At 35.4% G+C, this 27,079-nt stretch overlaps 2 protein-coding genes and 2 long non-coding RNA genes across 4 annotated transcripts; 1 reads left to right on the forward strand and 3 right to left on the reverse strand.

Annotated features, from left to right (window-relative positions):
• Positions 1-3,729: 3,729 nt before the first annotated feature.
• On the forward strand, positions 3,730-5,195 carry LOC113300339. The gene is made up of 2 exons (XR_003335723.1): positions 3,730-4,283; positions 4,425-5,195. It is a non-coding gene; the product is annotated as an uncharacterized LOC113300339 (long non-coding RNA).
• A 2,843-nt stretch (positions 5,196-8,038) lies between these two features.
• On the reverse strand, positions 8,039-8,560 carry LOC113296528. Its single transcript, XM_026544833.1, has one exon. It carries the CDS (start codon positions 8,558-8,560, stop codon positions 8,039-8,041), a length of 522 nt encoding a protein of 173 aa, XP_026400618.1.
• Positions 8,561-16,314: 7,754 nt separating this feature from the next.
• On the reverse strand, positions 16,315-17,228 carry LOC113293757. The gene is made up of 3 exons (XR_003332533.1): positions 17,021-17,228; positions 16,807-16,944; positions 16,315-16,506 (listed from the first exon to the last, which is right to left on the reverse strand). It is a non-coding gene; the product is annotated as an uncharacterized LOC113293757 (long non-coding RNA).
• A 526-nt stretch (positions 17,229-17,754) lies between these two features.
• On the reverse strand, positions 17,755-18,810 carry LOC113296529. The gene is made up of 3 exons (XM_026544834.1): positions 18,456-18,810; positions 17,813-18,195; positions 17,755-17,759 (listed from the first exon to the last, which is right to left on the reverse strand). Exons 1-3 carry the CDS (start codon positions 18,491-18,493, stop codon positions 17,755-17,757), a joined length of 426 nt encoding a protein of 141 aa, XP_026400619.1. The 5' UTR covers positions 18,494-18,810.
• Positions 18,811-27,079: the final 8,269 nt, after the last annotated feature.

Raw genomic sequence — 27,079 nt, forward strand, 5'->3', positions numbered from 1 at the left:
TTATTGCTCAAAAATGGTTTACAAATGATGAAAAGGAAGAAATATAATGAAAACCGGGTTTGTAACAGTTATATGTGTTACAAACCAGAACGACCCACAATATGTGTCACGGATACTGTAGCAAATAAGTCTGCCTCTGATGTACGACCCACGTTTGTGAGTCGTTGTCACTGTTGGAAAACGACTGTCCTGGTAAGTCTCTTCGTGTTCTTCAGCTTTGCAGCAGCAGTAATGGAGTTTCTGCAATTTGATCTTCTCGATTCTCTGGTGCTCTGTAATTCTCCCAAACTATCCTCTCCCCTCTATGAACCTAGAGCCATCTATTTATACTCCTAAGCCTCATTTAATCACGCCATATCTCCCAGATGTAGTTATACACACTTCTATCTCACGCCATGCACAGGAGAACACGTCCAATCCCGTGAAACACTTCTCCCGTTGATGTGCTGCCCTGTTTTTTTTCTTGCGAGTTATCTAGCCAAATTTAACTGAAACAATCAACCATACCACGTCTGTTATGCTCAATCAATTCTTCCCATAAAATTTTAGCCATTGAATCACACTATAACCCCTCCAAATCACAAACTGAAAATTTGTTTTCTAAAAATATCTTTTCCCGCCAAAAACCAGTTTCAAACGGAGAAGATGGGTGTTGTGGATTAATTTGGGCTACACATAGCCCTGGGTGCTGAGAATAAGGGTGCCCCTTAGAAAAAGTGGGGGTTTGTATAGCAATTGTCCTCCGGGGTGCTCCGAGCAACTTTTCGAGCCGAATTTTCCAACAATATTTATTTCCAAAAAATACCTACAAACACACAAAACACCATAATAAGGACGAAAACAATTACTAACAATACGAAACATTGAGGACAAATTAGACACATAAATGTGTCTATCAATCTAGTCTATATAGCATACGAATTTTGTCTCATAAGAAGTAGGAGAAGAATAGATAGACTTTCGAGTGATAGATAAGTTCAAGTCTTCACATACCTTTTTGTTGATGAAGTTCCAAGGTTCCTTGGTGTAGATCTTCTTCGTTGTCGTTGAATCACCATGAAGTCCTTGAGATCAACTACACTTTTCCTATCCTAGTCCGAGACTTAGCAAATAGGCTAGAAATCAAGACTTTATAGATTTGATCACTAACATTGACAAACATGCTTGATATAACAATGCATGCGAGGTTGAACGAGCTATGCTCTAACAAAGAGGAGGAAAAGGAGGAGGGTGGTGGTAATGGTGGTGATCTACATGATGATAACAATGACAGAGAGGGTAGAAAATGTGGTGGTGAGGAGGATAGAACTGAATCCGAAAAGAACGAAGTGCCATCTGAAACTCCTAAAAAGCCGAGGTATAACATCACTTTTATCAAATCTGCCAGTCATTTCTTTTTATATTATTTATGTGTGTACATAATTTTACACCAGTGTGCTAAAAACTCGTAACTTTTCTCAAAACTTGCATCTTTTAGCTCTCCTTCATCAAAGACCAATGAGGAAAATGAAGAAAATAATATGAAGGATGGAAGTGAATATGACAAAGCAGTTGAGTCTGAAACTGCTAACAATCCGAGGTATGATGATCTAAGCTCGCATTTCTTTTCATTTTTTGTATATGTAGATACTTGTACACCACTGATAAAAATCAAATCAAATTGTATTTCTCAGCAGGCCTCTGTCAAAGTCAAATGAAGAAGAGGATGGCAAGGATACAACAAGCCTTAGAGTTGAGTCTGAAACTGTTAACAAGCTGAGGTATAAAGAAAATGATCTCAGCTCGCATTTCATTTCATTTTCTGTATATGTGTACCAAGATGTACACCTTAGTGGTTTCTTGTGTGTGTGTGTGTGTGTGTGTGTGTACAATAGTGTACAACCTAACAAAATTGCATTTTTTTTCAGCCCTCTATGCCAAAGACAAATGAAGGTCAACAAGACCAGATGGACCTTGATAACCAGGATGTGAGGAATACCACTCAAACTGCTGAAATTGATGAAGCTACGATAATTGCATTTCAAGCTATATCTTAGCTGGACCCTAAAGGCGTGTTGTCGGTTGAAGAAGATGTCCTTTTACTGAAACAGGGAGAAGTGACGAGAAGGAGATTTATATATCAATTTAGGACCTTCTAGATAACTTGTATGAATCTGTGTTCGTAAAGATTGAAAAAGGTTGTTACAGAACGACACCATATGAAATGAAGGAAAAGATGGCAACCCTGATATGACACGATTGTCCAAGCTTTTCATGGTTGAGACAAGAATCCAAAAGAGGAGTCGTCACAAAAATCATTATCTAATGAAGATGTACGAGAAATGATTGTTGCTGAAGCAGTGCAGTTCATCCAACAAAATCATACTGAATTTTTTAGCAGCCAAGAGGTAGAAGAACAGAATACGACGCCAGTGAGGACAAGAGCAGGGAGGATGAAGGAAGCAGAGATGTTGAAGACAAAAGCGACTTGCAAGTTGTCCAAGACACCACCAAAGAGAGATGCAAAGAAAAAAATACCTCCTGACTTCACTGCCGAGGGTAAAACCATACAAGTTAGGATGAAAGTGGATCAAAAAGGTAAGGGGATAAAAGAGGGAGATGAACCAGGATATCCTGCACCAAAAAGGAGAAATGAAAATGAGTATCATCCTGCTCTCCCATTGCTAGATATTCGTCATTCACCACTATACCAAGGCATGAAACTAGGACAGGACAAAAAAAGGATATAGAAATTCTTCGAATATGCAAGCCTGGGATAAGTTTAGAAAACAATACCTCGCACTATACGAATGATTGAATCTTATTGAAAAAAAGGTATGTGCACCACTATGTACACCATGTTAACATTTCCTTTATGATTCTGCAGCTCTGTAGCCTGGGAACTAACAGTACTCGAAGATCCAACAGTCAGGGAAAAAATTCTGATTGTGGGAAAAGTACTTCGTGAACTCATGTGCAACAAATATCTGGTCCAAGAGGTACTGCAGTTCTACATCCATCGACATTTCACAGCAATGGTCAGAGATAGCATTCGTCATCCAGAGGATCAGAAGTACATGAGATGTGAAATAATGAGTCTCACTGCATGTGTAAGTTTCTCAAAAACAAATCCAAAATTTCATATATAGATAGTTTAATGATGTGTACATACTAGTACACCTGATTGACGTGGCGTGTTCTTTGTGTTTGTAGATTTCCTTAGGAGTGGACTTAGATATACGCAAGTATGCTATATAATTGACACATGCTCTGTTAAGTGTTTACATGGATGCTTGATTGTTAGATTTACTTAGATGTGTACATATTTGTACACCTGTATTATATATCATGGATACATCTATATAATACATGTACGGACCCTCAAGGACGTCAACGCTATTTGGCCGGTCAAGAATCGATCTAGCAATGATCAAGAGACGATTCAGCCGATAATAACTCAATTAGTTTAACATGGACGTTACTTAATAGAAATTAATCTAACAAAGATTTATATACGAAAGTAGTATTTTCGAATAGGCCTTGTAAAGTTATGTGAAATAGACTACTCGAACGTGTCATTCGGACATTGGACGAAGAAGATATTATCATATTAGTGAGAAGGGTAAAAGAATTGTATGCACTGGACCGCTTGGCTGCCCATATCCAAGTGATGGGTGCCTTTATAAATTTCTTTGACCTTATCTTCACCCACCGAGAAGATACATTCTGATTCTTCTTCATCCTCTTCTTATTATCTTTTTCTTTCTTCTTTTTCTCTTTCTCTTTTCCGTTCTTCTCCTGTTCTTCTTTCTCTGTCGAATTCGAGAGATTAAACGAAAGTTTTGTGATCGATAGGAGGTGTATAAGATTATGCAGTAGTTGGTGGTGATGGTGATGGTGTATGTTGATGATTCAGACTCGAAGAAGGAAGTGAATTAAGAATTAGGTTTTCTTAATAAGTTCTGTGAGTGTAGATGGTGAAATTGAGTAATTAAGGAGAAGATTAGAGATGGGTTGTGGTTTAATTGAAGTTTTGAAGATTGATTCGGTGATGAATCGATGACCTAGGGTTTCTTGAGAAGAACTCTGAGAAGATTTAGAAAGTGAATCTAATACTATGGATAGATGATTAGAAGTGGGTTTAGTTGATTGTGGAACGGGACAAGGTTAATTGGATGATATGGAGTTGCTTGTGAAGAATTGAAGAGTTAGGGTTATGTTCTTCCCTAAAACAGAAAATAGGGTTTAATTGAGAATTGGTGGTGTTTATTCGAAGATTGATTCAAGTTCAGAGAAGCTTTGAGGTAATTGTTCTTCTCAGTGATTCTAGTTAAGTTATTTGATTTCCTATATTGAAGTTGTGTGATTCTTAATTAACGCAAAGTTGAGATAGTTATCACGGTATTGTGATGGAGATATAAGTTTGTGGTTGGTTTGACTTACAGGTCAATGATATGGAATGACAAAGTAATATGATTATTATTTTGTTAAGTTGAGACTGAATAATCTGGTGATGCAAGTATGAGTGGATTGGATAACAGTTGGGAGTGAAGTGTGGTTAAAATGAAAGTTGCATATTAGGTTTGAGTTTGTTTTGCAGTTGGGTTTGAGATGAATCTGAACTTAGGTTGAATGCCAGGAAGATTTTGTTTAGATATGAAGATGCAGGGATGGTTCTGTGGAATGAATGTGACTGAAGTTGCAGGTGATTATGGTTTGGCAAGTGCATGATCTTGGAGATGTTAAGAGAGTTAGAATTGATGAGTGATTGTAGATATTAATTGATAAACAGAATTGAGAAGTTTCATTTTGGGAAAGACTAGTGGCTCGAGAGGTATAAGTTGGACTTAGTATTGGAGATATATTGGTGGTGTATGTATTGCAGATCATGAGAATTAGTAGAGAAGGTGTTGCATAAAGCTGCAATTGCAGGTAAACCGAATTATCAGTTGTAATTGAGTTATGAAATTATAGTAACTGAGTTTGATAGTATTGATTGTTGAAGTGTAGATAAGAAGAGGAATCTGAATTAGTTTATGTTGACTTGAGTCTCCTCAGTGGAAGCTTGCAACTGCATTTGCAGGTAAAGCTAAGTTTGTAGTTGAAGTTAAATCATGAAGTTTAATTGAAATGTATATGTTTCTTTGTTGTAATGAGAACTGTAATTTGAATTTGATTGAAGTTCAAATGATAAGAAGAAGGCTATGTTGTAAGAAGTGAAGCTGTAATGGCTTAGATCTTGTGTTGTTTTGTCAACCCAGTCAGATATGTATGACTGATTTAACCTTTGCTGACTCAGTTAATCTGACTGAGTTGAATTAGCCTTGTTAACCTGAGTCGAATCATCTTGACTCACCGAGTCACTAGACCTGAGTCATTGACCAATTGACCTGACCTTGACCCGTTGATTTGACCTTTGACCTGGACTTAGACATTGACTTCTTCTGACCAAACGTGGACCGTTAGTTGGCCAGTCAGACAAGGCCTTGGATTAATGGGCTTGTTTAGTCAACTTGGGCTTATAGCCAGTTTTTCTTATGAACTTGAATTGGACCACTTGTGGTCTGAATTAGTCCTTGGTTCCTTCTACAAAGATGTAGATATTCTTAAGACTTAGCCAATAGACTATAGAACCAACCTAATTGAATTAGTAACTCTTTGATATGCTAAAGTTAGATAACTAAAAGGTGTAGAACCGTAAATGAGATTAGAACCATTAGATAGATATGTATTATTATTGTGTGAGCCATTTTGGCTAGATTCTTAGAGTTGTTGTGTGACTAACAGTTAGTTATTAACACTGACTGATTCAAAGGATGAACCAGTGGATCGTGGATCTCGAGGTAGGCGTGGCTTGTCATCAAAAGAGGTGGGAATTTACATTTAACTCTTTTGAAACCACTGTTGTTTCTTTTACAAAGATTTGTGTTTATAAACTCATGCATCGTATATTTATACATTCCATGCACTGTTCATTTTGTATTATGAGTGTTCTGTTGATTCTTTGTAATCTTTCCATGGTTCGGAAAGGACTTGTAATGTTTGAATGTCAATATGAATTTTTATGGGAAATAAGAATTTCCACCTGTGGTATAGGATACGCTCCTTCACATTATACCTAGAGCTTTTATGATATATTGGTCGGTAGTTTGCGAGTTCGGAATTGTCGACATCCATATATACGATTAGGTTTGGATTTGCGAGTTCGGAATTGCACAACCATATTATACATTGTTTGAAGAAGGAGTTTGTCTATATACATGTTTGTTTATGACAGTGACTTGGTCACTTTTTAATGTTTGGGAAAACACTTACTGTTTTCCATGTCTTGCCATGATTTCTTGAAAGTTAAATGTTATATTCCTACTGGGCACCCCTTTTAGGGATGACGTGCTCACCCATTCCCATTTTCAGTTTCAGAGACAGATCAGAGTTGCGCAGCGAAAGCTTCAAGAGTTGTTTTCGTTAGTTGGTTAACTTCGGATATGTTTATTATGTTGTATATTCTATATGTAAATCAAATGATTATTGTATACGTATCACTTGAGAGAAGTTCTTGTATATATATATTTCAGAGCGTGCCTAGTTTTTGGGTTAAGTTTTGCAGCAAATTTCTTAATTGAATGTTTAAGTAAATGTTTTAGATTCTTAGTGCCTCTTTATTCATTAATCTCTTGAATTAATCAGCTGCTAGCTTTGGGGGCGCTACAATACATCTGTTTGATACGTAGTAGTGTACATGCTTGTTAGTTTTCTGGTCTGATTTAGGTGTGCCTAATTCATTCTATTTTCCAACAATTGATTGCAGTACTATGTGAAGAACAATATCATCAGCGTGGAACAAAAACTTGTGGTTGATTTCATATGGGACATGCCTGACAATCTGGAAGTTCTTGTAATCCCCGTCAATCACTCTACAGTACAAATGGCAGTAGGAGTTCACTAGTCGCTTTTGAAGTTTTATTTTGAAGTTGAAGAGTGAAAGTGGTACAACTCGTTGCACTCAAATGAGGACTATAAAGATGATGAGCAACAAATGGAAAATGTGATGCAATTGGAACTCAACAAGAAGAGAACGTTAAAGGGTGATGCACCTATATAACCACACGAAATAAACATCATGCAATGCCCTGCTCAAGGAATCAATGCAGACTTCCTCCTAACACTTGCTACTTTATGAAACGAAGTGTGAAAAAGAGAAAGAGTATCGAAAAAGATCAGCAGACGGACGAAGACATTTGTGAGGGAATGAGAGCAAAATTGGTGGCCAAGATGCGGAAAAAAGTCGGAGTGTATGAAAATGTGTGGGATATATCAACTGATGAACATCACAAAGAGTGGTGCCCGAGTAAAGAGATGAAACCATTGAAGAGGAAGAGGAGTATTTAAGCTTCATTATACAAGATCACTTTCTGAATTGCTTATAAACATTTTCTATCTTTCAGACAACTTTTCCAACTTCAGTTTTTATCACTTTGTTTATGAATTATCACTACTATAAAAACCTTGAATTAATATTTTTATTAGTTTCAGTATTGATGTTATTGATGTTACAAGTTTATGACTTATCACTACCATTGAAGTTTATATTACAGGTTTTGAAATATTAAGGTGTACTTGATTGTGCATAGTTTCTGACATAGTAGAAAATGTTTAAAAGGTGTACATAATGGTACACATGTACTTACAGATTCTTATAATTTATCAAAAGTATAAAAATTGAAAACATAAAAATATTACTAAAATTTTTATAGCACGCAGAACTGAAAACATAAAAATTGAACATAGCAAAAGTAATTACTAATTATACATATCTGAACATAGAATATTACTAAACAAAATAGACTAGTAGCATCCATTGTACACCAAGGTGTACATAGTGGTACACATGTAAAAAGACAGGTAAGAAAAACTGAAGTTCACAGGAAGGTGTACATAATGGTACACATGTCCTGTCACTAATTATCCAAGCCAAAGAAAATTGAAAAGACATTACCAAAAGTAAAAACCAAACACATAGAATCTTTTGAACAAATCAAACATAAAAAAAAACATGAAATCATGGGAAGGTAGCTCTGTTGTGGTGACCAAGGATGAAGCACTTTGTGCACATCATAGGCCTCTTTTGCTTCTCCCAGTATTCTTGAAACGCCATGCTCTTTGTATACCAGGTGGAGTAACATGAAGGAACACTAAGCATATCACTAGGATCATAAGGGTGCGGATTGTCATAATTGGGGATTGGCAAGATAATCTCCTGGTATGTATTGTTGTACCAGTCAGTGGTGAAGTATGGCTCAACAAATGAACAAATGTCCTCCCTCGTAGCTTGAATGGCAAGACAAGCATGTGCACAAGGAAAACCATTTACTTGCCACCTGTGACACGTACAAGTTCTCTCCGACAGATCTACAGAATGAGATCGGGGAGACTTGACTTCATATAATCTTTCCATGGATTCAAAAATAGTCCAAGTATGACCAATGTCGATGTTTTCCTTTAGTATAGACTTGTATACGGGAGTGAGCCTAGTGTTGAAATTTTCAAGACCTTCTACCCTTCTCTCAGAATTCTTCTTCATAACTTTCAAACTAAGATAATAAAAACACAAAACATAAAATCAAAACATGATATAGAAGAAAAACAAATAAAACATGTGTACAACAATGTACACATTAAGGAAATCCATGTGTACACCAATTTCTTTATATCAGAATCACATATATAACATGTGTACAAGTATGTAACATCAAGCAAATCCACGTGTACGACAGTAAAAAATAAATGAATGAAACACTAAACATAAAACTCACGGTATCGCATCGAGAAGAGCAAAAGCAGACAACTTTTTGAACTCAAGATCCAGTTATTGTATGACTCGGAAAGAGTTGAAGAGTGAGCAACATATTTGCATACAGGGTAAAATTCATTTTCCCATTTCTCCTTTTGAATAGTCCTGAGATAATTAGAAACATGTCCACATCCAATTGCATGCATGCCCCGCAAAGCTTCTTCAAAGTTAGCTGATGTGTAAGAGTAACCAGCTTTGTAAAACAAATCAATAACAACCTTGAAATTCGCATCACCTGATCCAATAGGAAGATTGCACTTGAGGTGGTAAAAGCAATAGCTGTGATATGAATCAGGAAATGATTTTGGAATGCCCTGTAAAAGTCCTTCGTGACGATCACTAAGGAAAACAATCGGACGACGATCGACCACTTGTTTAAGATTATCCAGAACCCAAAACCAATTATCTTTGTTTTCAGCAGACACAAGAGCAAAGGCAAATGGGTAAAAACCATCATTTCCATTGATACATATTGCATCCATCAAACTACCCATGAATCTACCAGTAAGGAAAGTAGCGTCCAAGTAAATCATGGCCTGATATATCTATAGCTATGCTTGCAAGCACCGAAACAAATGAAAATCCACTGAAATTTTCTGGTTGCTTGATCAACTTCAAATTTCACAAAGCTATCAGGATTAGTTTGCTCAATGGCTTTGACATACCAAGTTAAATCGCTATATGACTTCGCGTCATCACCAAATTGTTCTTCAAATACGGCCTCTTTCCCTCTACGGGCATGGTGATACTTAATATTAGACCCATAAGTCTTCTTAAAAAGTGACATGATTTTTCTGGGTTTTAAAGTGGGATCACCCTGTATATCAGCGATCAAATGCTTAACTAACTTGGTTGTCGACGCAAGACTGTTCAACCTCAAACCAACACCACAACTAAAAAAAAACAAAAAAAAACTTGTGTTTCTTTGAAAAAGAGGGACAATTATTTGGAGAAATGCACGAGTCAGAAGCTGGGGTTCGGTGTTCTTGCCTTCACGACTTTAGGTGGACTAGGGAGTGATACTAAGGAGTTCCTGAAAAGGTTGTGAAACTATATGGCTAGTCATGATGAGAACGTTTCTATTGGAGATTTTCTTTTTCATAGGATATGTGTGGTTCTCAATAAAGGGATTGGAGCACAGCTTGTTGCCAGGCTTCCATCCAATGGTTGTAAACTCCTTGTTGTTGATGATGATCAATAAACTTGTGTTTCTTTTAAAAAATTAAAAAAATCTGGAATAATTAATGTGCACCACAATGTACACCTAATAATATCTCAAAACCAACAACACATATGCAAAAAGAAAGCACATACCAAGCAAGAATATGTAATTTACACCACAATGTGCCACCTAAAAAGCCTACAACAAGTAATGTGCACCACAAAGTAAACCCTAAAACAAGTCTACATATTAAAGCCTAGAAATAAATAACGTGGATCACAAAAACAATAATCAGTAATGTAGACTAATATGAACACAACTAACCTGTGAATAACATTAAAATCTTTCAGCACAAACCGAGAAATGTCACCATTCACAGGCCCAAAGTAAATCCTCCAACCATAATCATCTTCTTCGCACTTTGCAGTAAAACGAGTCTTGTCGTTTTTAATATAACAATCTTGTGACCAGAAGCCATCTTGTACTTATCAACATCAAGCCTAGCAGTTTTAACACTACCCATAAATTCTCTACCAATCTTGTCAAAAATATAAACCCATTCATCGATAATCAGAGGCTTGTCCTTGTCCGCATCATGATCGACCACCCTTAGAAGCTTAGGAATTTCACTTACACAAGAATTTGCAGTACTAGAACCATATCTAGTGCTACACCCAGAATTAGAACGAGAAGTATTCCCCAGAATCACATCGACAATCAAATAGATATCTTCATTGTTCATAAGAATATCAAAACCAATTAAACTTTGCAGTTGTATATCACCTTGTACAATAACTACTTGATTAGTATCCATATAGATCAAATTTATAATCCCGGGAGACAAAGTCCTCCACTGCTTACATGCAAAATGCTTCATTTCATCTACTGTGCTCGAAGTATTAACACGAAAAGTACCAAAATGCTCATCATGATACAAAACAACATGAATAAACTTCTCAGACATATTTGATACCCCTACATATTACAAAAGAAATAATAATACATATTTGAAGCTTAAAATCAAAATTTCATATTTGAATAACCTAAAACTTAAACAGTGTAAGGAACATACACATTTAATCGAAGCCAAAAATCAAATAACCGTAAACCTAAATCAAAAATACTCCATCGATTAATCGAAGATATAAGCTTCAGAATCTTACTAGAACACATAGTTGAATAAACCAGAAGCCTACAATCTAATATCAGTTCGATTTCATATCATGCATCGTAACACCAAAATCAAAAAACAGTAATCAAAATCATTTAACGAAAATCAAAAGCTAAAATATATAAAAAAAAAATCAAATCAAGAACATACAAACAACATATTGAATTTCATATCGACAACTCATAAAATCAAAAAAACTATATATCAGAAAGAAAATTCAACGATGAAGAAAAAAAAACTAACATGAACTTGAATTCTGCTGCAGAAACAATTAAATCCAACCTAACCTCTACGAATCTGTTAAATCACTCTGAAAATTATATCTGGATCGATCTATCTCTGAATCTGTCGTGAATTCAAATCTGAGATAAAAAAATCAATTTCAAAACACTTCAATAGTAACCTGAAGTTGAATTATGTTGAAGAAACGATTAGTTAGAACAAATTCTTTCTGAAACTGCTGTTAAATCGCCTCCAAAATTCTTCTCTGACCGGCTCCCTGTCTTGAATTCATGTTTGAGATCCAAAAAAATCAATTCCAAATCCTGATTATATATAAGGAATCGCTCAAAGGTAGTTAGGGGATATTGGAAGTACAAAAAACCGGAACCGTTTCTGATTTTGGACTAACTCGTCCATATTTGGACTAAAATGTCGCGGTTTTTTTTTGGACTAGGCCTGAGATGAGTAGACTGAAGCGTCCCAAGCCCGGTAATTTTGGGACTAAACGTCAATTTTCACAAAAGAAAAAGAATGTTTTTGCTCACCCCGGCCAAATATGAATCACTTGCACCAAGCCCATCTCTACAGCCTCTCTAACAACATGAAAGTCCAGTCCAGACTCTATGAGACTGGACCACATATGGGGTGATAGTGACGCAGTGAGGTTCAAAAGTTTCAAATTTGTAAACCCGCTAGGTGTAATGTATTCTCTTCGTTCCTTTTTAATAAGCTGGTTTTGGTTTTACACAAAATTAAGGAAATTAAGAGAATTAATCATTGAAAGTGGTCCTCATGACACTTTTCAATAAAAGAAGTGAAGTGAAATGGTCTCCATGACACTTGTCAGCAAAAGAATTATAGTGAAATGGTCCACATGACACTTGTCATCAAAAGAAGTAAAGAGAAAAGTGGTCCCAGAAAACTAAAGTAACATTTGACTTTCCCAATTAGGAAACCATCTTATTTTTTGAAACATTTATTTTAGGAAACCAACCTATTAAAAAGGAACGGAGGGAGTACTTAAAACATCATTATCAACAAATCAAGCTCAAAAGTGATGTGGGTCATATTTTAACCTCTTTGGGTGCTCTCGATTACGGTGAATTGAATTTGAAGCCATAGATCATAAGCATGAGAACCCTCACAATCATTTGTAGCAGAATTCTCGACCACAGACACAATTTTTAGACTACCCATCAACCCATTTAGACAAATATGAATCCAATGGTCGAACCATCAAGAAAAAGGTTCAGAAATATAGAGATTTTTCAATTTAATTCAGTGCAAAGTAGAAAAAGGTTATGCAGTTCAAATTCAGATTTTGATTGGTTGTTTATTATATAAACTAAATAAAAGAATCATTCAAAAGCTGTTATTCTTATTTGTTTGAAACTCATGCACGTCCATACCTGTTTCGAACCGATAAATCCATATCCGCAAATCAAAACATAGCCAGGAAAAAATCAAAAATCAAGACATTCAAAAATTAAACTTGTTTTAAGTTTAATCTATCCGATCACCAACACGCTCAGTGATGAATACTCCAATCTTTGAGTACCTGTAAGGATTACTCAAAAAATATCATGGCAAACACAGATATTCGGAGAATAAAAAAATCATTAAAACCATAATCGTACCTGGAAAATAAAATAAGACACATTAAGCCACTATAGGAGTTAGTGTTCAGAATTGAAGATCCTAAATTTATTTACACATACCAGCTGTTTCGGATCCCCTTGCAAAAACTCTAAATATTCATGTTGTTTTTCAAACCCTGAACTTCATTACGAGCTTTTGATTTTGTTTAGCATGCAACTGGTGGTTGAATGAAAATAAACCTAGAGTTTTTCTTTTTGTTTCGTGGAAATGTTATTGTACAAATAAAATAGGGGTTAGTAACAAAAGGGAGACGGTAAAAAAAAGAAAAGGGGTTGAAAATACCATAAATTGGTGGTGGAAAAAAACGAAAAATTGTTATCGGTCGAAATACTCTCTGACGGGGCCAGAAGCTCTAGGAAGAGAGCTTGATTCAGCTTTTAACCACAACAAAGGAAATTCACCTGAAATTATATTATTAATTAATTGTGGACTAATTAAATCTATATTGATACAGACCAACACTGGTACTTCACCTGTTGGGATTCCATTTTCTGGAAATTTTTTAACAACTACCCCCATAATACTTCCAATTTTTGTGACTGCTGCTACATTCATGTGCTCTGGAAGTAAGTATGGTAATTGAATCTAGTATAGTTGAAAACCCCAATGTTTTTCAGTGTAGATCATATCAGGAATGTAATCATGAACTACCAGCAGCTTCCTGTTGATACTCCGAGGCCTTTTGTCAATAACTTTGTTCAAGAGATCCCAATTGTGTTAGGCTCAACTTCTACTATTTTAATATCTTCAGGAGACATGAAAGGCCATGTGAACTTGATGAATTTCTCCACCATGTCATAACTCATTTTCCTTTCACTAATAACCTTTTCAATAGCACTAGCTTCCTATTTTCATTCCTCTTCTCCCTCTTGAGATTTATCAGATTGAATGAATACAACGTCATTTGTATCTCCAAGATCCAGATCCGCTTGACTTGAACTTGCTAACTAGATCATTTACTTGACTTGAATCAACTGCCTTCATTTCCTTTGTTTTGAGAACAATTGCTTGGCTTGAACAGACTGTCTCCATTACCTTTGTTCTGAGGTTTTTAGGGTTACTGCTTTTGCTCTTAGTTGGAAAATTAAGAGGGTACAGAATTTGATTGGCAGTATAATTTTGGTAGGCAATATAGTTAACAAATATTTTGAGATTAATGTTTTGGCTTGTATTACGGTAAAATATTCTTTGACTATCTTCAGAGATACAGAGTAATCCACAGTTGTCAGCTAACCATCCCAGAAAAAAAAAATACGGAAACAGATTTGTTGAATACGTCAATAATTACAGAATTTGATTTTTTCTGAAAACTTCCAAAGGCGGAATTTTGAAGTTACACGACTCAGTGAGTTAAACCGATTGATTGTCATCTTCCAAGGCACCCTCATAGCACATTCACAGACAAAAGTCACTTCAACAAACGTATAGGCCGGTAAACGCCATTAGTGATTTTCCAAACTGCATACACATAGTAAAGAAACCAGGATAGAAGATAGCTAGACATGCTAAAACCAGGAAACAATTGATTGTCATCTTCTAATCAGTTCCTGTATTATTATATTATCATTGTAGTTACTCCAACATCTTTGAAAATCATGTAAATTATCTTTGTATTTAACCTCATTTTTAGGGGCATTTCTAAAAGGGTGTTCCTTTATATACCCCAGAAATACTAACGATACCCCTTTATCTGTGTACCCTTTGTACTACTCTTCCTACCCATCAAAAACATTTGTTTTTTTGTACCCCGATGAATAACCGAATTTTCTGTCTGAGAAACAGAAACACAATAAACTTTCTATTCTCTATGTTCCCAACTGCCTGCTAGGGTTCTTGGAGTTATTGATGGATGAGTCGTCATCAACCACACCAATTCTACTCACTAAAACCCCTCAAATTCTAAATGTTTAATTATACATAACCCATCATCAGAAAAAACGTTTTTATGATCACCTGTGAAATTCAAGACAAGATCGAAGAGATATTTTAAGATTTTCTGTTGGTTTATGAGTTGAATGGTGAAAGATTAAGAGGTGAATTAGAGTTTAAATTGACCTATATTGCAGGTAATTTTTTTGTTATAAAAGAAGAATATGGGCTTCAACAATCGAAAAGCATTAGCCTGCTGTTTGGAAAATTTCCTAAGAGAGAAGCAATCCAAGAAGCAGACTTATTGCTAAAGAACAAGGAAACCAGAAATTTCCTTCTGCTCAAGTTGTTTGTGTCTTGGTACTGTTTGTGCAAACCATATATTGATAATACAATAATGGGTCTCCACTGTCTCAGTCTTAAGAACTACAAATTAACTAAGAGTACTAAAATATCAAACTGATGTGTTTAAACCTCATAAAGACAAATAATAATAGAGCATTAGTACCAAAAAAATATAAATAAGAGCGACAATCCCCGAATAGCGCTAGTGTAAACTAAAAGTAGGATGAAATAAGAGAGGACGTGCATCAATCAAAACATGAAGGAAAAGATATTCAGAATAGCTAAGCACAAGTAGAACTGCAACTCTGCCAGTTATCCAAGTCGCAAGCAACCCCGCAACGCTACAACTCATGGGTTAGCTACAAGAAGGCAGCAACAACTTGAGAATGACTTCATTTAACTCGTTTGGGTTATGTTGATACGGTCCAATCTCTAAAAAATACTGGATGGGATTCTAATGATTCAAAGATTGAGCTATCTAGCTAGGGTTTTCTAATGTTCTTCCCAGGAAAAAAAATTTAGTAGAGATTTCCTTTATACGGTTCCTTTATGTGGTATACAGGGAGAGGGGTATCCTCATTAAAAAAAGTCCAAAACAATTATGATTTTCATATTACCTGAATTATAACTAATATAACTAACTGATGGGGGTAACGTTAACATTTCTAAATGGTATATAAAGGAACCCCCTAAATTAAGTACTCTCCTAAACAAAAGAAATATAACTGCTTTACCAACAGTAAAGCCTTAATTAAAAATGTTTCGGCTTATATCCCTGCCAACGTGATTTCCATTACATGTGGACAAATGTTGTTATCCGCCGATTAACATTCTTTTTTATACTAAATAAGTAGTTGAGTTTTTCTTTTTCTTTTTTGGATAACATTTTATTTAAGGATACAATTATATTTTATATAAATTCTTCTGTTTTTCAGAATAAAAATCATAAGGGCTTTTTAATAAAGTAACCACCTTTTTGAACCATATTTAAGAAACTGGCCGTTTTTTTGAATCTTTATATAAACTGGCCGATATTGACATTTTCCATCCCGTTTTTTTCAAAAAACGAATTTAGATAGTTAACTGGCTACGTGGCAGTTAACCTGCTAGGTAAAAGACGACTTAACCCTCGTCTGAGTTCGTAACCAAACCAGTATCGAGTCAACTCGGTGACTCATTGCAACGGTCGGATTTGTAACGGTTGGATTTGTAACGGTCAGATTCAGCTTCATTCATATAAATTAGGCCCTGCAGAGAAAAACCATAGTATTTGTCATACTCAACAGATCAAAAAAATAAAAATAAATAAGACATGAGCCAAAATGAAGTAAACTCTCCAGGCAGCAGTAGCAGCAGCAAGGTAAGATTAAGATTAAAACAACCCCTAATTTCATGTTCTATCTGTGCACAGGGAATTCATGATCCAAAGGTATGTCCTTGGATTTATTCCAGGTGCAAATATATACCATGTAATGGTATAAGGCAACTATTGTGTTCAAAAGCAAAAGAAACAAACGAAAAAATGTTTTTGAAGTGTTCAATTCCAACCTGTCAGTACTTTGAATGGTTTGACGATGCCATCGATCCTGTCAAATGCAAGATGGTGAAATTACCAGTAGAGAATGGTTGTTACGCTTGCGGAGAATCTGGTCATTGCTTCAAAAACTGCCCACTGCAAAATCAAACCTGCAACAAAGATCACTGCAAATCAAAAATGGAGATGAAATTTTGCAAGAATGAACACAACAAGAACATAGCATACCTCACTTGTACAGATTGTGACGGTTTTAAATGGGTCTCAGATGAAGTCTTCATTGCTGCAAAAAACAGAATTATGCATTCAAGTTTACAACTTAATGCTATATGTAAGGAACTCAACAATCTGAAAATGTAACCTGCAAATGTACTAATAAACAACCATCCACTTTTGATTCAGCATTAATTCAAGTCTACAAAAGAAAAAAATATTGTCTTCTTAAACACAATAACCCCTAGAGATGTTTCTTAAATGCTTCCTTATTTTCAAATCTAGTTTTTACCTCCATTTTGCTAGGATCTACTGGAATAAAAACTTCTTCTTCAGGGAAAAGATCTACATCATGCTCACCCTTCATGTACTGACCAAAATCATCATCAAAGTCATCCATGTAAGCAGGTCTTTCATCCACATCCTTACCTTCACATTCAAGATCAACATCAGTACCATATAATAAGTTACAAATGCAAATAAATGAAATCAGTTATAAATGAAATATACCTTTTTCTTTGCCTTCTTTTTCTCCTTCTTCTTCTTCTTCTTCTTCTTCTTCTTTCTCTTCTTGTTCTTCTTCATCTGACCCATACTCAATGTCTTCATCACTGTCATATACTGGAGGAGCTTCTGGATTCTCAATTGGGTGACATTCATCTTCTTTGGTGTTTTCCAGCTGAATATTGTCCACATCTTCAACAAACTTAACTTCATTTGTAGCTTTTGACTGACTGCAACCACTGCTACTAGCCTGAGAATGTTTGGATATGGGCACATCCATGAAACTCAGCTTTCTTGATGCACCTTCAACTGATTTATCCACACTATTTAGCCTTGGGGATCTTCTAGGGGTGGTTCCCTTACTAACTGTCTTCTTCTTTGGTGTAGTCTTTGGAGTCCCAAACACTGTGTCTTTCATCCCCATCCATAAACATATACATCCATCCTCATTTACAAAAGAATCCTCCCAAAAATTATCAAAATCATCATTGTTTAACAATGGCAGTGGCAGACATTCTTCCTTAAACCAATATAAATTAAACTTCTCTTTAACATCCATAGACAAACCCTTATACACCATATACTTAAGTGTCATCAAGTCTGTTTCATCTCTATGGCAATCAGGAAATACCAAAGTCTCATTCTTTGGCTCCGCATATACACTGATATTCCTAAATTTGAACTGACTGCAACACAAATGAAACAAAATCAGATATAAACCTATGAAAACCCAATGAAAACCTAATTAAGCAATATTACTTAAAATCAAACACCCAATCACGAAAATTAAACCCCAATTAAACAATAAAAATTTGGTTTCAAATAAACCCTAATTACAAAGGAAAAAAAAACAGAAACCCTAAAAATCAATCGATCAATTAAATTAATTAACTATCAATACAATGATTTTCATCATATATTAAGTCACGGGTTTCGTTAATCTTACCTTGATTCAGACTGTTTCAATCCCGGTTTGTACCTCATCTTCACTGTATCACCACTATCTCTGAATCCCTAAATATGTATAACTTTTCTTCCAAATACACTCTGGTCTTTCTGCTAACATCTATGTCTTCAGCAAAAACAACTTCAATAACACCAGCTTCAAACAGCTTCAATACCTAACCCTAGTTTCAGAACGAGGGAGAAGAGAACGAGGGAGAAAGAGAACGAGGGAGAAAGAGAAATTGTGGTGAGAGACCACACGGGTCTTTAAATGGGCAAGGGCACAGTCGTAAATTCTCCTACCGAGTTTGACTTATTCAACGCAGCTGACCGATCTGGTGGGCCCAGGTGTCAACTCTAACAGAAAGGCCAGTTTCTAAAAGAATTTAAAAGTTTGGCCGGTTTATTAATTATATGGTTTGAAGCAGGACACTTTATTAATTTGTCCAAATCATAATCCAACCAAATTGGTTTATTAGGAAGATAACTGGTTTGTCTCGTACGTATTTTTTAAATGAGTGTGCACACAATTGGACATCTAGATACTTGTTGATATAGCAGCGGGAGACCAAAATACATGTCCTTAATAAGCCTGACAATCGAGAAACTTACTGATAAAGGCTCATTTAGGGGCTGCCTAAATTCTAGAGGGACTTCTAGATACTTGTTGATATAGCAGCGGGAGACCAAACTTACTTGATATAGTATACTTGAAAACCCTTTAACCCTATATTTTCATAATGCCTAAACAGCCATTATTTTGTTAGTGCTAACGATTGAATTTTCAATCTAATATATAATGTTAATCGGGGGCGGGCCTAGCAAGGGGCTAAAGGAGGCTATAGCCCGTCCCTAATTTTTGGGTAAACAAATTTTTGTATAGAAATTTAGGTTAAATTTTATATTTAGCCCACATATTAGTTGTATTTAGCTAATTGTATGTGACTTTCAGCTAATTTAAGTCATGTTTAAAGTAAATAATTTTCTTCCACTCACTATCTTTTTATTCCTATTTTTTTTTTTTGGTAATCACTTTGTTTTTCTGTTATTTGTTCGTTTTAAATTTTATTTCCCTACCTATTTAGTATTGTACGGGTGGATCGCTATTTGGCCACTAATTATATGATGTGTACTCCAAAAATATTTGTCGCGGCCTTCGGCCGCATCATCGACTGTTACAATCCAGTCCTACTCTAGAAAAAATCCTGGATCCGTCCCTGATGTTAATATCAAAATTAGTATAACGATTGAATGAGCGTAGAAAGAGAGAAAAAAGCAACTCCAAAAATCCTAAAACTGGAATCACTCTACCAACTCGAGTGATTCAAACAGCAATTTTGATGTAGGTTAATCTTCATCTCATTTTACTAGTTACAGTAGATATAAGACTAAGAGGAATTGGTTTAACATTTTCGAAAACTACTTAAACCTCATATTTCCAAATAAACCACATAACATAAACAATAGTATCTCTATGCGATTCATCCTGCAGCCAAACTAAACATCAGTTAACAAAAGATATATTACTGGCTTGATAGAAAAAGGAAGATAGAGACAAACCTCTCCAAAATGCCTCAGTAAAGATACATTGAGCAAATAAATGATCAACATTTTCAAGCAAATTATTTTGACAATGAAGACAAGACACATTAAAGCGTTAAGTTATTTGTCTTACCGGCAACATCCTACTAAAGAATTTCAGAAGAAATATTTAACTGATTAACTCTAGATATCACCTGTAGTATCCAAATTTATGACCATGCAACTTTTTGAGGATTGAATGTTCTGTTAGCTAAATAATTATAACCCGACTCAGCAGAAACAATACCGTTCTTTTTTTGTACCTATCCATTTCATTGAGTGAGTCTGATCCAGTGAAATTAGGCTCATTAACTTTTAGCCGACTAACAGAAACAACGTCAAAGAAAGTAGTAATCGATAGAAAGTTCCATTTGCCATCAGCATTGATAATATCTGATTGACAGAAACAGTAGATTTTGGGACATGACAAAGCAGGGACGGACCTATCCCTGGGTTAAAAGGAGGCTAAAACTCGGGTGGTCTTGCTAGTCCACAAGTCTAATTTTTTTTTTTTCTTTTTGCTCCACCAAACTTTGTCCTGGCCTTAATATATTTCATGGGTCCGTCCAAGTACCATTTGGCAACAAGTATCACTCCAAAGATCGATATCGGTGCAATTACCAATATCCAAGCATTGTTTAAAAAATTATAATTTCAAACTCTAGCGTGGCATAACAATTGTTGCGCAGTAGCAGCGATAAGGGATTTGTTTGTTTATTGACACGAAATTACGATGTAATTAATTAATTATTATGACGTAATAAGAGGAGGAAAATGCGATTAATTATGTTTACGTCTACCATTGGAGAAAAGGAAAAGGTTGGTGGAGACTGGAGATTAGTTTTGGAGGATATTAATGAATGAAAGGAATGAGAATAAAAATCAATAAAATAGAATTCCACTTGACCGATGTTTTATCCACTGGATACAGTAATTGAGGGTCTAAATAGAACACATTTTAGATTTCATTCATCTACACGAATGCACAACATAAATAGACCAACTACAAATATCCTTGTATTTAAAGTTTCTTCTTTCTACTCATCGCTGCTTTCACGTATCGCTGCAATTCTTGAATGCGTACCATTTGAAGTATGGGAGTTTGTGGCCAAATAACTGTACATTGGACTGATGCACTCATGGCATGCATTTGTAGCTAAGCAAAAAATGTTTGAGATAATACTTTTCAAGCTCCGTAGTTGTACATTGGACTCAACTATAAACTGTTGGAAACAATATAAAAAATTCACAAAATAAATCTCAAACAGCTGAGTTGCGGACTAAGTAGCTATCTTTAAGGTATTTAGAGACTCTGCCTCTTTGATTGTGCTAGCAGTTAAAATTTTCGAAAAATCTATGGGATAAAACAGCTCATACTCTCTTGTTCGATTTATCTGCACTATGACAAATCGAATCACAATACTCTTTCTACACTTGCTCAGAACTCAAAAATAGATGTAAAACTCTGTTTTTACATCCTCTGCAAAACTAGTCTAATATAGCTCAAGAGAATCAATCAAATTTAATGAAAATAAATTTTGAGTAACTCCCCTCAATTAACTTTCCGTAACAGTAAGAAAACGGGCAGAAAAGACTGTCAAAATTAAAGACAATTAATTAGAGAATAATTATCATAAACGTTTTTCAAAACCAAAAGTCAAATGTGCAAAAAAAATAAGTTTTTGAATCACAGACCTCCCAAAATCCCAAGGCCCCGCTCTCCCGAATTTTATTAAATAAATATAGATATATAAATATATCTGGTCAAATACACGGGGTGAGACTTGAACACAAGTCTCTAGTGTGGGAGGCCAAAATAATACCACCACACTATCTCTCTAAGTTTGGTACAATATTACAAAATTATGTTTTAAAATATACATACCCCAACAATCCCCCGGTTATATTTCATAACATTGAGCAAGTGCTGTATAGTTGTGCATCTGCAATGGTGCCTTTCGACTTGAACCTCTGCATAGTGTTAAACTTTCTAAGTACCAGGTGACTAGAGTGACTTGCGTCTTGAACTCTAACTAATATTAGATTATTTAACACACACAACTATATCTAGAGTAAAGTCCTTACGTTCGCACATTAATGCTATGTGCTTATCCCTTTTTTTTAACAAATGATCTAGAGAAATGACCAATTTCTCATAGAAGGCGGCCACCCCTTCACATTGTATAGGTGAGTCTATCAAGAATACTCATGTGTATCCTACTCTAACTTAAGAGCTATAGACTTCATTAAGAGTTAAAAAAAAAACTCAACATGTTTCCCACTTCAGGATATCATGCTATGGGAATGCATGACTCTATTTATCATTTATAACTTCGTCTAGTCCGTTTGAACCTATTTATAGGTTGGGTATCCATGACGAATGACTCAACTTCTCATGGGCAAAAGTCCCATACTTTTTCTCTTCCTAATCCTTTCGTCAAAGTATCAGCTATATTTCCTTCAAACCTTACATGATCTACTCTAATAACACCAGTTGTGAGAAATTCTCTAACGGTGTCGTGCTTTAGACGTGTCTGACGATTCTTATTGTTATTATAACAATTCTCTATTACTTTGATAGTCGCGGTACTATCGCAGTGGATCAGAGTGGATGGTATCGGTTTTTCCCATACTGGAATGTCTGACAACAGACTCTTCATCCATCCTGCCTTTTCACTAGATGCTGCTAGTGCCATCAATTCAGCCTCCATCGTAGATAGGGCTATAATTGTCTGTTTCCTTTATCTCCAAGATACAACGCCCCCAGCAATAGTAAAAACATATCCACTGGTGGCCTTGGAATCATCTGAAAGAGTGTTCCAATTAGCATCGCTAAATCCTTCAAGGACTGCGGGATACCTCTGATAGTGTAATCATAGGTTTGTGGTTCTTTTCAGATACCGCATAACCCTCTCAATAGCATTCCAGTGTTCCAAACTAGGATTACTGGTAAACCTGCACAAAACTCCCACTAGATAGGCAATGTCTGGTCTAGTACCATCAGTTGCATAACGCAGACTGCCAATTATACTAGCATATTCAGATTGTCTAACACTTTCTCCAGTATTCTTAAACAATTTCACATTAGGATCAAACGGAGTACAAACAGGTTTTCAATCAAAATATTCATACTTCCTCAGAATTTTTCAATGTAGTGAGATTGATCTAAAGAAATACCACTATCAGTTCTAGTTATTTTGATTCCCAAGATTACACTAGCTTCACCCAAATCTTTCATGTCAAAATTCAAACTAAGAATGCTTTTAGTTTCATTGACAACAGATAAATTGGAACCAAATATCAGCAAATCATCCACATACAAGTAAACAATCACATACACATCATTTACAGATTTATAATAAATGCATTTGTCACCCTCGTTTATTCTGAAGTTATTTGAAATCATTAAATTATCAAATTTCTCATGTCATTATTTAGGAGCTTGTTTCAAACCATAAATAGATTTTTCTAGCTTACATACTTTTTGTTGTTGTCCAGGAATTACAAAACCTTCAGGTTGTTCCATGTAAATTTCCTCTTCTAGTTCTCCATTCAAAAAAGCAGTTTTAACATCCATTTGGCGAATAACAAGATTATGAGCAGCAGCAACAGCAATCAAAACACGTATAGAAGTTAATCTAATAACAGGAGAATAAGTATCAAAAAAATATACGTTCTCTCGTTGCCTAAATCCTTTAGCAACCAGTCTAGCTTTGTGCTTATCTACTGTTCCATCAGGTTTTAGTTTCCTTTTCAAAACCCATTTACAACCTATAGGCTTACAACCAGGAGGTAAATCTACTATACGCCAAGTTCCATTAGACATGTCAGAATCCCATTCATTATCTATAACTTCTTGCCAGAAACTAGACTCTGCAGAACTAAACGCCTCTTGTAAATTAGAAGGTTCTTCCTCTACATCGTAAATTTCAAAGTCGGGATTTTTATCTTTTGTCTCAGTCCTAGCTCTTTTACTGCATCTAGGTTCAAATTCAGTGATCCTAGTTTCTTCACTTCTAGGTTCTTCTAATCTAGGTTCAGAATCAGAACTAGGTAAAGTACTTGGTATTGAACCCCCACTATTACCCCCACTATTTCTAGATTTAAAAGGAAATCTCTCTTCAAAGAAATCAACATCAATAGATTCAATAATAACCTTATTATTAATATCAAAGAACCTATAAGCTTTACTTTTTTGAGCATAACCAATAAAAATACATTCATAAGCTCTATTTTCTAACTTATGTCTTTTAGGTACAGGTTTTCTAACAAAAGCTAAACAACCCCAAACTCTAAAATAAGAGACATTAGGTTTTCTACCTCTCCAGATTTCATCAGGAGATATTTTGTTTTTATTATTGGGAATGCGATTTAAAACATGGCAAACAGTCAACAAACATTCACCCCACCAATAAGAAGCAGCACCAGAACTAAGCAAACAAGCAACAGTCAATTCAGTAAGAGTATGATTCTTTCTTTCAGCTTTCCCATTCATTTGAGGATTATATGGAGCAGTTCTTTCATGTATTATGCCATTAGTTTGATAAATTTCAGTAAAGGGAGCAGAATCATATTCAGTGCCTCTATCACTACGAAACCTCTTAATTTTTCTACCAAATTGATTTTCAATTTCAGCAATAAAGATCTTAAACTTTTCAATAGCTTCATTTTTATGGCTCAACAAATAAACATAGGTATAATTAGAACAGTCATCAATGAACGTCATGATATACCTTTTTCCATTTCTGGTTAGGATACCTTCATATTCACACAAATCAGAATATATTAAGTCTAGTGGTTTGGATTCTCTTACAACAGATTTATGTGAAGTTTTGGTTATTTTTGCTTGACTGCAATAGTCACATTTTTCAAATTCATTTTCAGAAAATTCAGGGAGGACACCTAACTTGCTCATGTTATTTACTAACTTTTTACCCACATGACAAAGCCTACCATGCCAAATATTAAAATTGCAAACCATATAAGCAGAAGATTCAATTTTATTCATAGCATCAACATTAAGCTTAAACATTCCATCAGTAGCATAACCTTTTCCTATAAAACTCTTATTCTTAGTTATAGTGTAAATATCAGACCCAATAGTTTGATACAACCCAGCCTTGTTGAGAAGATAGCCGGAAACAAGGTTCTTTCTCATTTCTGGAGTGTGAAGGACATCTTTCAGCATGAGTGTCTTCCCATAAGTAAACTTCAACTCTACCGTACCAGAACCTTTCACCATATTGCTGTGAGAGTCTCCCAACAACACTTTCTTATCCTTGGTTTCAGCATAAGTCTTAAACATGGACCTATCAAAAAAACAATGACGCGAAGCACCACTGTCTATCCACCACCCATCAGATCCACCAACCATGTAGAACTCTGGATCAGAGACCATGGCAATTATAACGTCACCCACAACATTAGCTTGTGCGTTATTCTTTTCCTTGTTAAACCTGCAATTCCTAGCATGTGGTTTGGTTTATTACAGGTATAACAAAGAAACTCAGAATTGGAATTCTGTCCATTTCTTGATGGGTGTTGGTTCTTGTTTTGATTAGGCCTTCCTCCTTTATTTTGGTTCGGGTTAGGTTTCAGGTCCTTCTTCTTAGGTTTCAAACTAGGATGAGTCTTATTGTTAGAAACAATGAGAATCTCTTCCTTCTTATCTTGTTTCCGAGCTTCTTCCTCAACCCTGAGCTTAACAATCAAACTTTCAAGAGAAAATTCTTTAGTCTTGTGACGCAAAGTATTACGAAAATCTTTCCATCTAGGTGGTAACTTGTCAATCATTACAAAAACTTGAAATTGTTCATCAGTTTTTATACCTTCGGTCATAATTTCGTGGTAAATTTTTTGAAGTTCATGAGCCTGTGCAACAACTGACCTATCATCCACCATTTGGTATCTCAAATACCGGCTCACAACATACTTCTTTGAGCCAGCTTCCTCAGTGTCATATTTTTTATGTAATGCATCCCACACATCTTTAGCAGTTTCAAAAGTTGAATAATACTCATATAAATCATCAAATAATGCGTTAAGAATATAGTTTTTGCAATCAAAGTCATCATCGACCCATTTGTCAATGGCCTTCTGTTTCTCCTCAGGAGTTTGAGAAACAACGTCTTTGGCACCACCGGTATGAGGTGGATTAGTAGCAGCATCACCAGCATCGGCAGTAGCAGCAGCAGCAGCCTTATCAGCAGTAGCAGTCTTATCAGCAGCAGGTCCCAGGGTTCCAGGATGAACACTCGACACAATCATATGCAGCTTCATGAGTTTGAGATAAAAGAACATCTTCAACTTCCATCTTCTGAAATGCAGCCCTTCAAATTTGAATGGCTTGTTGATATAATCAACGCGCTTCGTTTCAACCTCCATAGCAAAATCAAAATACCTTAAAACTGTTGGAAACAATATAGAAAATTCACAAAATAAATCTCAAGCAGCTGAGTCGCGGACTAGGTCGCTATCTTTAAGGTATTTCGCGACTCTGCCTCTTTGATTGTGCTAGCAGTCAAAATTGTCGAAAAACCTATGAGATAAAACAGCTGATACTCTCTTGTTCGATTTCTCTGCACTATGAGAAATCGAATCACAATACTCTTTCTACACTTGCTCAGAACTCAAAAATAGATGTAAAACTCTGTTTTTACATCCTCTACAAAACTAGTCTAATATAGAACAAGAGAATCAATCAAATTTAATGAAAATAAATTTTGAGTAACTCCCCTCAATTAACTTCCGTAACAGTAAGAAAACGGGCAGAAAAGACTGTCAAAATTAAAGACAATTAATTAGAGAATAATTACCATAAATGTTTTTCAAAACCAAAAGCCACATGTGTAAAAAAATAAGTTTTTGAATCACAGACCTCCCAAGACCCCGCTCTCCCGGATTTTATTAAATAAATATGGTTATATAAATATACCTGGTCAAATGCATGAGATGAGACTTGAACCCAAATCTTTAATGTGGAGCCCAAAATAATACCACCACACGATCTTTCTAAATTTGGTATAATATTACAAAATTAGGTTT

Source organism: Papaver somniferum, chromosome 7, assembly GCF_003573695.1.
Source record: "Papaver somniferum cultivar HN1 chromosome 7, ASM357369v1, whole genome shotgun sequence".
Taxonomy (NCBI): domain Eukaryota; kingdom Viridiplantae; phylum Streptophyta; class Magnoliopsida; order Ranunculales; family Papaveraceae; genus Papaver; species Papaver somniferum.

What these genes read in the sequence shown, in the direction of transcription:
- LOC113296529 (XM_026544834.1), bottom strand. Translation starts at nt 18,493, where the DNA reads ATGAGGTACAAACCGGGATTGAAACAGTCTGAATCAAG. An exon ending in TTGAAACAGTCTGAATCAAG is followed by an intron (nt 18,196 to 18,455) that starts GTAAGATTAACG and finishes TTTGTGTTGCAG; the next exon opens with TCAGTTCAAATTTAGGAATA.
- LOC113296528 (XM_026544833.1), bottom strand. Translation starts at nt 8,560, where the DNA reads ATGAAGAAGAATTCTGAGAGAAGGGTAGAAGGTCTTGAAAATTTCAAC.